Consider the following 12246-nt stretch of genomic DNA (forward strand, 5'->3'; position numbering starts at 1 on the left):
GGGGGAAGACAGAGAAATGTAACCACCCAACTGAGCCCTGAAATCAAACAGCCGAGGGACATGGGGGGCGTCTCGGAGCATTCGAAGGAAGCTTAAAAAAAAAAGAAAAAAAAGAAAAAAAATTTTAAAAAAAGAACAAGAACAAGAAAAAGAAAACTCTACTTCCTACCTATTACCTACCACCTGCCCCCACTGACATCAACTCTGATGAGGAGTCACACCCAGCCACGCCCGTGCCTTGTTGGCTGGCTCCCCGTGCAGCGGTCAGCTCTGCAGAAAACCGTCCGCTCACATCTCTCCCCTGTTCAAGAGACTCCCATGGCTCCCCATGGCCCTTGGGTCACTGTCAAAGCTCTGCGCTGGGCCCATCTCAGAGTGGAAGAGATAACATCCGCCTGTCCTGCCAGCCTCCCCCTGCCCGGTGCTGCCCCTGCACCCACCAGCCTCCAGCCACCTGCCCTTCGTCCAGCTCCTCACGCACACGCAGCTGCTCCCCCACGGGGCCTTCAGAAATACCATTCCCTCAGTCCTTCCCTGCCCAGCTCCCCTGACTCACGCGTGCTCTTTGCAGGGAGACCTGCCCAGACCACCCCGTTCTCTGTCTCGGGCTGTTGTCTGTCTCCTTCAGAAGACTCATCATGGATCCTAACCAAGTGGTCTTTTCACTTGTTTGTTATCTGTGAGCTGTTGTCTGCTGTCTGGGGTCTGCTTGGAGCTGTCATGTCAGCCCCATGCTCCTGGGGTCTGGTACAGTGGCCTGGGACACAGCCAGTTCTCAGTAAAAATCTGTTGAATGAATGAATCAACCCCCTCCCCAACACACACAAACCATATGGCTACTCCCTTCCCTCCACTTCCCTCTCCTTCCCCTGCCAATGTCCTCTGCCACTCTCAAGCCCCCACATTTATCTGGTTCTGTGGCATGAGGGAGAGAGCCAGAGTACAGGTGGGGTGGGGGAGCAGAGACCCCTCGCCTACAAGCAGTATGACCTAAATTCCTTCCCCAGTTGCTCTGTTTTGGGTAAATCCCTTCTCCTCCTGACCAGCTCAAGGGAAGGCAGATTAGGAGCTTTGTAAAATCATTGGAAAATCAGAAAAGGAAACAATGTAGTTTAGGAAAAAAGGAAAGAACAAAAACTCCCTTTTTGATTGTTTGAGACTATTTAAGGCCTGGGTTCTTAGAAGGATGAGCACTGACTCAGCTCAGAAACTCTGCTCCAGAGGGGCACATGTCCTGTGGAAAGAGGCAGAGGGAGGGGTACTTGAGCTTTCCAAAACCACCCCAGGGGCACTAAGACAGAGCTCAGCCTTCCAGTACCTCCTTGAGGCCACAAAGACATGGCTGGCTTGAGGCTTCAGCTCTCAAATTATGCCAAGCCAGGGAGGCTGGGGGCAGAAACCCCCAGGGAGCTCCTTCTTGGGATCTCTGTGACATAGGTCAAAGGACAGTGACTTCCAAAAGTGAAGCATTTCCAAAAGTGCTCCAAAGCCAGACCCCCAAACCATTCAGTGATCAAAGGCTTCCCCTGGACCCCAAACCAGGGTGGCGGATCTAGCTGCAACCCTCTGTGCCATCACCACCAGCTCACCGAGGATCCTTCAGGAACCTGAGCCCTGCTTATCTGTCCAAGGACCTCACCACGGCTCCTGTCCTTGCTTTCATTCTGGACACAACTGATAATAGGACACAGAGCACACATAACCAAAATAGCAAGCACCTTTGAGGTTCTTTCTAAAAGAAGAAAACCACTTACTTACACCCAGACAGCCTCGACCTAAAGCCACCCATTCGCCATCCAGTTACTCTCTGCCTGCAGCCCCGAGGGGTCCCAAACCTTTGACATTCTGCAGACCAGCCCCCGCCCCCCCACACACACTTGGGGGTGGGAAGGTTTCAAGGACAAGAACTCGTTTCCTGGGTGACAGTGCAGTGGTATGGACGAGCAGCTCTTCCGGAGTCCTACCGCCCTTTGGTTTGCTTTTCCCTTCAGCTTGTCCGCATCCCGGTTCAGGGGACAGCCTCCTTGTTTGATGCTGTCCTGCCAGTTCAGCTCCAAACGCTAGTCGTGGAGCCCTGACTCAATTATGTGGCTTTAGTCTCCTCCTTTGTATAAAGAAAGGGGATAGAGGAGAGCTTGCCTCCTGGGGTTCCGTGCAAATTAAATGTATGTGTACCATTGAGAATGGCACCTGCCCCTTGGCATTTGATAAGGATGAGCTCTCATGAGTTCTGTATGTAGATTTCTGCACAAGAAAGCAGTTGGAAGCATTCTCTCATTGAGGGAGACTCAGGCTCAGGGAAGGGTAGGGAGCATCTTGGTGCTGCCTGCGCTGCTCATCACAGACCCACATGAAGGGCAGATTGTGCAGGGACGTCTAATGGGCACAGAAGGGTCACTATCCACGCTGCACGCTCAGGCAAGCTTCCACCGCTTCACCGGCAGCAGAAGTGAGTGGAGACTCTGCCGTGTGTTGTGCGGTGGCTGCAGCAACGTCTCACTCCCCGGGGTATCACACGCAGCAGAGGGAGTGGTTAGCCCCTGGGTGGGTGGATTCTGACAGGCATCCTGGGGATCCTGCTGTCCTTGGAATCAAGGAGTCTCTGGCTTCCTGGGTCTTGGCAAAGAGGGAATGTGATTCTCTCTGGGGTATATCCTTTGTTACTCAGGTGATATGAAAACCGTGACACTGCCACGTGCTCCCATCACCACCAAAATAGGATTCCAGGGGCAGTCGAGCCTGATGGTTAGGGAGACTCTCCGTGCTGGGCACTGGGTCCAGCCCCAGGCTGGGTCCTCGCAGCGCAGCCCCTTCCTGAACTGCCCCAGGATCAGTCCTGTATCCTGGCCCTGGTGGCAGCGCTGATGGAAAAGGGAGAAAAAACAGAAAACTACTCAGGCCAGGAGAGCAGAAAGCACTGCTCCAGACATGGGAGAGACTCCAAGGCACAGAGAGAGGGATTTCCCATCAAGGCTCCCACCTCTCAGCCACTGGTTATATGGCTAGTATAGTTCATTCAAGTGGAAAAGAGGAGTGGAAAGGAGGCGGAAAAACCACCAAAACCATCCTCTGTTGAATTCAGTAAATGCATGGATTTCCAAGGGCATCTCAATGACTTTTAACAAACCACTGATTGATTCCTTTAAATCAGGGGTTGACAAACTTGCTAAAAGGCTAGATTCCTTAAATCACTTTCCCACCATTTTCTTACCTATCCACTCTCCCCTCCATCTTATGCAACAGGGAAGGTAATGATATATCATTCCATGACCTTCTTCTTCTTCTTCTTCTTTTTTTTTAGTTCACTTGGAAGAGCAACTATATAGGTAGCAGGTATGACCATTTTTCTAACTTAAATGCAGGCACTTTTATTTCTTGAGCAGATCCCTTCCATGGAGAGAAGTTCATATTTTATTCCAAGTATGTGAGAGCGGCTGTTAAGCTGCTAACCAATGGATATTAGGCAAAAGTAAATGGCATCCAATAAATGAATAAATAGCTCCTCATTTCTGGCCCTCGGAAAGAAAATGCTGGCAAGGGACACATTGCATGGTAATAATGATGCTGCCTTCAGACTCACAGTTAAATCATCAATAATGGATCCTTCTTCCAACTCGTTCTAAAATGTTTTTATTAAGCAGGTGCCTTGAACGAGGCCCTGGTTAGGTGATAGACAGCTTTAAAAAATGACACCCACAAGTGCCCTTCTGGCCTGCTCCCCACTTCCTTCTGCTTTCCCTTTTTGGCACCCCACTGTCATACTATAGGCAAGTCCAGGCTACTGCACTGAGGGGAGAGGACTCCCAGTGTGGCTCTGGAAGGTGAGACATCACATAGGCAGGTCTTCGGGAGGAGAACCCAGACAGCCCAGCCAAGCTCCCAACTTCATTCCGCTTCATAAGGGACTTGACCTGACTCCAAGTGAAGCACAGTCACCACCCATTTAACCCACAGATTTGCAAGAAACGATAAAGTGTTCTCTTAAGCCATTCAGTTTGGGGATGTTTAATTGAATTGTTAAGATGAATGATTTCCTCTCTTTCTCCCCTTCTCCTCGTCTCTCCTATTAGTTTTCTATTGTTGCATCACAAGTTATCACAAATGTCATAGCTTAAATAAACACACATTTGCAACCCCCTACTTTCTCTGGGTCAGGAGTCTGGGCACAGCTTAGCTTGGTCTTCTGTCTGGAATCTCACGAAGCTGCCATCGAGGTATGGACTGGCCTGCACTTTCATCTGGGGGCTCAGCTGGGGAAGAATCTGCCTCCAAGCCCATTCAAATTGTTGGAGGATTCCTTTCCTTGTGGCTGCAAGACTGAGGGCTCAGCTTTTTGCTGGCTGTTGGCTGGAGGATGTCCTCGGTCCTAGAAGTTTCACCCAGTTCCTTGCCAATGGGCTTCTCCAAAAGCTGCTTACTTCCTCTAACTGGAAAGGAGAACCTCTCTGCCTTCAGGAAGTGTGTAGGCCCCTTTTTTAAAGATCTTCTAAGTAAGGTTCACCCAGGATATCCTTTTTGATGAACTGAAACCAACTAACTCGAGACCTTGTGATATCTACAAAATCCCCTGACCTTATATTCTATTGGTTAGAATCAAGTCACAAGCTCCATTCATACTCAAGGTGAGGAGATTATCCAGGGGGTAAACACCTAGAGGCAGGTGTCTCTATGCCACATTTCTCAGCAGCACTGGGATATGCTGCATGGTAGAGGTACTGTTCAGAGATACAGAATCTGTCCCCAAGAACTCACCAAACCAATAAAGACGAAATATAGGCCTAGAAGTAATTACAGTGCTGAACATGAACACAGGGCTCGGCCGGGGCTCTGGGTATGGCTGAGTATGAGGTGCTGGGGGGCTGTGAACTTCAAACCCAGACTAGGGAACTGGGCTGGTGGGATTGGTACGGCGGTGGGTGGTAGGGCAGTGGGAGGGAGGAGGAGAGAAGGGGGAGAAGACAGAATGGTGAGGTCATGGTCAAAAGCAGCATACACCTGCCATCTCAGGGGGCAGCCATATCTCAGCTCCAGGCTTTTTTTTTTTTTTTTTTTTTTTTTTTTGCCATATAAAAATGTTAGCTCCCAAATGCCAAGTATACCCATTTATGAGAGAAACTAAAACAAAAATTTTATATACTCTCTCCAGATTTTTAAATGACGATCAGTAACTGGCAATTTTTAAAACAAATTATGAGCCAGGAAACACAAAGTTGTATGCTGCATTTGACTAAGGGAATAGGTTCTTATAAAGTAAACAGAGGGAACAAAAGTAGCCAAGCCCACAGAGGAACCAAACGCTATTCCTTGGGCTGCTTCTTACTTACAGGAGTCGTTCCCCAAGTGTGCGGCACCCACATCACCTGGGAACTTGTGAGAAATGCACATTCTCAGGCCCCAGCCCTACTGGATCAGAAACTCCTAGTGTGGGGTAAGTAGTTGGTGTTGGAACAAGTCCTCCAGATGATTCTGATGCTTGCTCAAGCTTGAGAACCATGGTCTTATGGGAATCACCTTTCAGCCTTAAGACCATTTTCCTTTCTTCTGAATCTACTTCCTGTTTCTATAATCTTGAAGATTGCCAAATATAGCATGACATAACCCTCTACCAAATATCTAATGTGTAGAATCAACACACAGGGATCCATGCAGACTCACTACCTGCATCTCCACAGAGAAGTCATCAAGAAGAATGTGTATGTGTATGTATATGAACACCATAGAACTCTCCAGAATGGAGCAGGAGGGATCCTGCTATGAATTTCCAATCATAGAAGACTTTCTTGCTACAAAAAGCAAATCTGCTTCGACCTGATAATACTTTGTAAGTAGATGAAGCTCCTTGATGTAATGTTGAAATCTCTAAGATTCTGGTTCCAATTAATCCAAGAAAGCACCAGGCCTAAAATCAATATTGTACTTTTGGCAAGATATGTTTAAATTTGTCTTTTATCTACAGTCTCTTCAATAAATGGTGCTGGGAAAATTGGACAACTATATGTAGAAGAATGAAACTCGACATTCTCTTACACCGTACAAAGATAAATTCGAAATGGATAAAAGACCTCAATGTGAGACAGGAATCCATCAGAATCCTAGAGGAGAACATAGGCAGTAACCTCTTCGATATCAGCCACAGCAACTTCTTTCAAGATATGTCTCCAAAGGCAAAGGAAACAAAAGCCAAAATGAACTTTTGGGACTTCATCAAGAAAAAAACTTCTGCACAGCAAAGGAAACAGTCAACAAAACAAGAGGCAACCCACGGAATGGGAGAAGATATTTTCAAATGACAGTACAGACAAAAGGCTGATATCCAGGATCTATAAAGAACTCCTCAAACTCAACACACACAAAACAGATAATCATATCAAAAAATGGGGAGAAGATATGAACAGACACTTCTCCAATGAAGACATACAAATGGCTATCAGATACATGAAAAAATGTTCATCATCACTAGCCATCAGGGAGATTCAAATTAAAACCACATTGAGGGGCGCCTGAGTGGCTCAGTGGGTTAAAGCCTCTGCCTTCAGCTCAGGTCATGATCTCAGGGTCCTGGGATCGAGCCCCGTATCGGGCTCTCTGCTCAGCAGGGAGCCTGCTTCCCCCGCACTGCCAACTCTGCCTGCCTCTCTGCCTACTGGTGATCTCTCTCTCTGTGTCAAAAAAATAAATAAAATCTTAAAAAAAAAAAAAAACCACATTGAGATACCACCTTACACCAGTTAGAATGGCCAAAATTAGCAAGACAGGAAACAACGTGTGTTGGAGAGGATGTGGAGAAAGGGGAACCATCTTACACTGTTGGTGGGAATGCAAATTGGTGCAGCCACTTTGGAGAACAGTGTGGAGATTCCTCAAGAAATTAAAAATAGCTTCCCTATGACCCTGCAATTGCACTACTGGGTATTTACCCCAAAGATACAGATGTAGTGAAAAGAAGGGCCATCTGTACCCCAATGTTTATAGCAGCAATGGCCACGGTCACCAAACTGTGGAAAGAACCAAGATGCCCTTCAACGGACGAATGGATAAGGAAGATGTGGTCCATATACACTACGGAGTATTATGCCTCCATCAGAAAGGATGAATACCCAGTTTTGCAGCAACATGGATGGGACTGGAAGAGATTATGCTGAGTGAAATAAGTCAAGCAGAGAGAGTCAATTATCATATGGTTTCACTTATTTGTGGAGCATAACAAATAACATGGAGGACATGGGGAGATGGAAAGGAGAAGGGAGTTGAGGAAAATTGGAAGGGGAGGTGAACCATGAGAGACTATGGACTCTGAAAAACAATCTGAGGGTTTTGAAGGGGCAGGGGGTGGGAGGTTGGGGGAGCCAGGTGGTGTGTATTAGGGAGGGCACGTATTGCACGGAGCACTGGGTGTGGTGCAAAAACAATGAATACTGTTACACTGAAAAGAAATTTAAAAAAAAATTTGTCTTTTATTTGAAGCCCTTGTCCTCTGCCTCTTCCCGCAGGTAAGGACTGGATGTTTAAATACCAATATTACTGGGCAACTGCTCTCCACCAAGTACCACCATGTGGGAGGGAGTCATAGAGTTCAGTATGGGAGGGCTTGTCTGATAATTTATTTGGCCTTAATGGAACTTCTTATAAAAAGCCCCCTTCACTTTCTTCTTTTTATGTCAGATGGTCCTAAATAATTCAAAATACCCTCCAACATGCTATGCAATGTCATGGCATCTGCAAACATTCTACATGACCACAGAATGTCAATGGCCCTACCCATGCTTACTAGTGCTGTGGCCTCCCACCCCACCAGGCCTTTCCGTCACTCAGCCACACCTTAGGATTGTGCATTAGGCACGTGTCATGAGCCTAGCACTATGACATATGATCCACAGGGTCCACACGTATCCAGCATGTTCCTCCCTCCACATGACATATGTCCACCCAAGAATTAAGTCCCCGGAAATCATCACCTGAAATCCCAACATCTAGAATACCTTGTCTAACAGTGAATTCCCATCTTATTCAAGGGTTGGGTTCTAAAGGCAGTGCTTATTGTGGGAGCCGCCATCAGCCAAATTTATTCCTGGACATCCCTTAGGCAGGTGCCATGGCAGAGTCCCACATTGTCTTAGGAAGTCTGGCATGACTAACTTTTCCTCCAGCTTCAACAGTGATGGCTGGGCACCAGAGCAAGGATTAGGCATCCCTTTAGGGACCATGTTGTACAAAACGGATGTGTCTTTAAAAAGCAGACGTACACTTGATGAGGTGAGATGTCAGTGTTAGCGGAGAAAATGCAGGGACCACGAATGACTAAGGGAACTTGGAATGACATATCAGGTTCCCTCAAGGGTATGTACTCTTTGGATACAGCTGAGGACACAGCTGTCATTTGTCTTCTCTTTCTTTTTGCCAAGTATGTATGGTTAGTTTAGTTCCGAGAAATTAAATACACAAAGTAGGAAAAGTAGGACGGACTTGATTTGAAGGGTCTTACAGACACAGAGTAATGCCACTGGCTCATGGGACACGAGAGAGCCTTTGTGATGTCCCTGAGATAGCACCCTCTCTGACTGACCTTTTTCCTGTGAAAATTCTACCATTCAGGTGAGAAGGGAATGATGGACTGCGAATCTACTAATTGGTGCCCACCAGAGGAATTTATTAAAAACATGGATTACTACACCACATCCTTAGACATTTTGATTCTGTAGGTATGGGATAGAGTACCAATATCCATAATCTTAAAAATCTCCCCAGAGAATCCAAACTAGCTAACAGCTTGAGGAACATCTGGGTTTAGGTACTCAGATACACCAAAAATGTTAATAATCATCACTGATATCCTAACATATGGATTCATCAGATAAATAAATGTCAACTTGGAAAGCAAAGAAGGAATTAGAATAGAGAACAAGCTTTGACAGGGTGGGGAACAGCCCTGGGAGATACAGAGAAGCTTCCGGGTGATCACGAGGGTACAGAAGGAGGAACTACAGAAATCCAGAAGCATCCAGGAGATGACTGTGTGGCCACCATGGCTGACTTCACCATCTATAGATGCTAGACTCACCGAGCAGCTCTGGCTCCATGGAAGACCAAAGTGCTGCCCAATATGGACAAAGCACTTTTCTCAATGAAACATTCCACTGAACCCACTTACCATGTCTTTATGGGTTTCTTCTCTCCCCCCCAAAAATTTCATTTTGAAACAAGGAAAGTCGTCAGATTCGGTTTGGTCAACCAGAAGACATGAGACTGAGAAACCATAGGTCATTGTGAGATGGAGTCTAGATGGGGCACCTAACCCTGGACAACCTGGGGGTCACAGCACAACATAGGTTCTCTGTCAACTGCACTGCACGGTGGCACAGGTACCTTACCTTGCGATCTGGCCAGTTGTATTTGGCAAAGATGGTATCATAGGTGTCCACCGCCCCATCGGTGATGAGCATGATGGCCTGGCTGCAGATGCTTCCTTGTCCTGTGTGGTTGAACTGGGGGAAGAAACAAGTTCAAATTAAAAAACACACCAGAGACGTCTGTACTTGCACAAGACTTCAGAGACATGGGGCTCGGGAAGCCTCCCCAAGCAAGAGCTCGTTCTGCAAAACAGAACCTACACCATAAGCTCTTCCCTATGCATTCACCCGATTTGCTTTGACAAACTGGAACTAAATACTGGCCGTGGAGGGTATTCCTGAAAAACACACGCAAGATGGGAAGTGAGACTCTAGGACAAATAACCTCTCTTTCCTTCAGGCACAGACAGTGCCTCAGAATGTAAGCCCCTAAAGCGTTGGCACAGTCACCCTTTAGGGACACATGAGCCGCAGAATAAGAGGCAGGCAACATCTCTTTCAAAATCTAAAGGAGTCTGGTTTGATGTGTTATAGGATACAATCAGTGAGGTTTTGGACACATGGAGAATAAAATCAGGAATGTGTCAATTCAGACTAGAAGCCTAAGCATTCTTTTTGTAGGGTTTGTTTTAAATATATATTTGTTAGCATGTAACATTACATATTGGTTTATATGGCTTATAAGGGATAGCAGACTGAAATTCCAAGATTGTGCCCACTGGTGTGCAAGACCCTAAATTTCTTCAACTTTCAGTTTTATGTGGCATTGTAAAAGTTCCCAGGCTTTGTGAGTGGTAGACCGGGGTAGACTGGTCACCAGAAGTCAGTGTCCATCCCTTGAATCAGGGGTGAAGAACTCTCTTAATGAATACTATCAATGCTGCAATTCAAAGCAACACCGGGTCCTTTAAAAACCCTACAATCGGAGCACATGGTGGTTCAGTTGATAAAGTGTCTGCTTTTAGCTCAGAGTCCTGGGATAGAGTCCCCCATCAGGCTCCCTGCTCAGTGGGGAGTCTGCTTCTCCTACTCCCTCTCCCCTCCCCTCCCCTCCACTCACGCTCTTTCTCTTTTCTTTTTTTTTTTTTTAAGATTTTATTTATTTATTTGACAGACAAAGATCACAGTAGGCAGAGAGGCAGGCAGAGAGAGAGGAAGGGAAGCAGGCTCCCTGCTGAGCAGAGAGCCCGATGCGGGGCTCGATCCCAGGACCCTGGGATCATGACCTGAGCCGAAGGCAGAGGCTTTAACCCACTGAGCCACCCAGGCGCCCCTCTCTTTTTCAAATAAATAAAATCTTAAATAAATTAAATGAATAAATAATCAAAATCGAAACCCCCACAATTAACATGACAGTGCCAAGGCATGAAAACATACAAGAAGTCTTTAACATTGAGCAGTGAAAACTCCCACCATTTTAAGTGGTGACATTTCTTTATTAATTCTAACATTATTTACTAAGTGCTCACACAGAGCTGGAGCTGAACCATGCAAAAATCCTTTTCCTCCCGTAGTTCATAATTCTATGTGGGGAGATATACAGAACAAAGAAAATAAGTCAATTTTGTTGTATGTGTGATAACAGTGATGATAAGGAAAAAAGAAAGAGAGAAAGAAAGAAAGAAAGAAAGAAAGAAAGAAAGAAAGAAAGAAAGAAAGAAAGAAAGGAAGGAAGGAAGGAAGGAAGGAAGGAAGAAAGAAAGAAAGAAAGAAAGAAAGAAAGAAAGAAAGAAAGAAAGAAAAAAGAGCAGAGGGGGATAAGAAATGGGAGGGAGGAACTTTAGAAAAAACTAGAGAAGACCTCCCTGAGAAGGTGACGTATGAGTGACACCCGCAGGAGTTGAGCGTCTGGGGGAGGGACGTCCCAGAGAGGGCCCAGAGCACACACAAAGGCACTGAGTGGGCACATTCGATCTGTTGACCAAGACACTGGGGAAGGATGGAGACCATTCTTGGATTTGCTGCTGGGTGCTGCTGAAGCAGAGAGGTACTAAAGCATTCAAGTTGAGATTTAATGCCTCGTCTCTGAGTAGTTAGAGTTCGGATTTTAGAGATTGATTTCAACTCAAGAGAGAAAACTGCAACTAACTGCATGAATGAATGGATAGAAGGATGGATGGAAGGGAGGGAAGCTTTACTCTGCTCCAATATGGCCCCGAGCAATTCCTTCCTCCCTCCTTCCCTGTTTTCCTCTCTTCCTCCCTCTCTCCCTCCTTCCTTTCCTTCCTCCATCCCTCCTCCTTTCTTTTCTCTCTCTCTCCCTCCCTTCCTCCCTCCTTTACTTCCTCCCTCCTTCTTCCCTCTCTCCCTCCTTTCCTCCTTCTTCCCGCCCTCCCTCCTTCCTTTCTTTCCTTCCTTCCTTTCCCTCCCCTCTGAAAGACCCACCTTCACTAAGCTTCATAGTCTCAATAAATGGCATTGTCCCTTCCACTCTGAGACACTGCTAAGATTCTATCATCATAGTGTATTTTCTTCCTTGCTGCGGTAGGAAGAAACGTACCCCGGGGTCCTGTCCTATCAACAAGTTGTTCTGGCAATGTTTTGGGGGAGCCTACGTTCAACACATCTTCAGATCATTGACTAAACCCAGCAGTGGACCACTGAATAAAGGTGAGCTCTGCTTCAGTTCGCAGAGGCTAAAGAAAGGGGATGAAAAATCAAGACACCTTGCAACTGTTGTGCATGCAACTTATTGGAAAGCATCCTGGCAACATTCTTCCAAATGAAAGGCAAGAAAGAAAGGGAAATGAAGATATCTGAATAATGCAGACTGGAAGAAGGGGCTGCCCTGAGCTGTTTATTTAAAAACATCACTTTCCTCTCTGGCTGAGTCCCTGGTATTTTCTGCGGCAATCTGCAGTTGGAGAATTTTGAAGAATGCAATTAAATTCAAATGCTT

At 46.3% G+C, this 12246-nt stretch overlaps 1 protein-coding gene across 4 annotated transcripts in view; it reads right to left on the reverse strand.

Moving 5' to 3' along the window:
* CACNA2D3 (calcium voltage-gated channel auxiliary subunit alpha2delta 3) overlaps positions 1 to 12246 on the reverse strand; it is an 880032-nt gene that overhangs the window by 392326 nt on the left and 475460 nt on the right. For all 4 annotated transcript variants that reach the window (XM_047691716.1, XM_047691706.1, XM_047691725.1 and 1 more), the window contains exon 11: positions 9369 to 9482. In XM_047691716.1, coding sequence (XP_047547672.1) covers positions 9369 to 9482 — 114 coding nt within the window. The remainder of the gene's footprint in view (positions 1 to 9368; positions 9483 to 12246) is intronic.

Source organism: Lutra lutra, chromosome 1 (genome assembly GCF_902655055.1).
Source record: "Lutra lutra chromosome 1, mLutLut1.2, whole genome shotgun sequence".
NCBI lineage: Eukaryota > Metazoa > Chordata > Mammalia > Carnivora > Mustelidae > Lutra > Lutra lutra.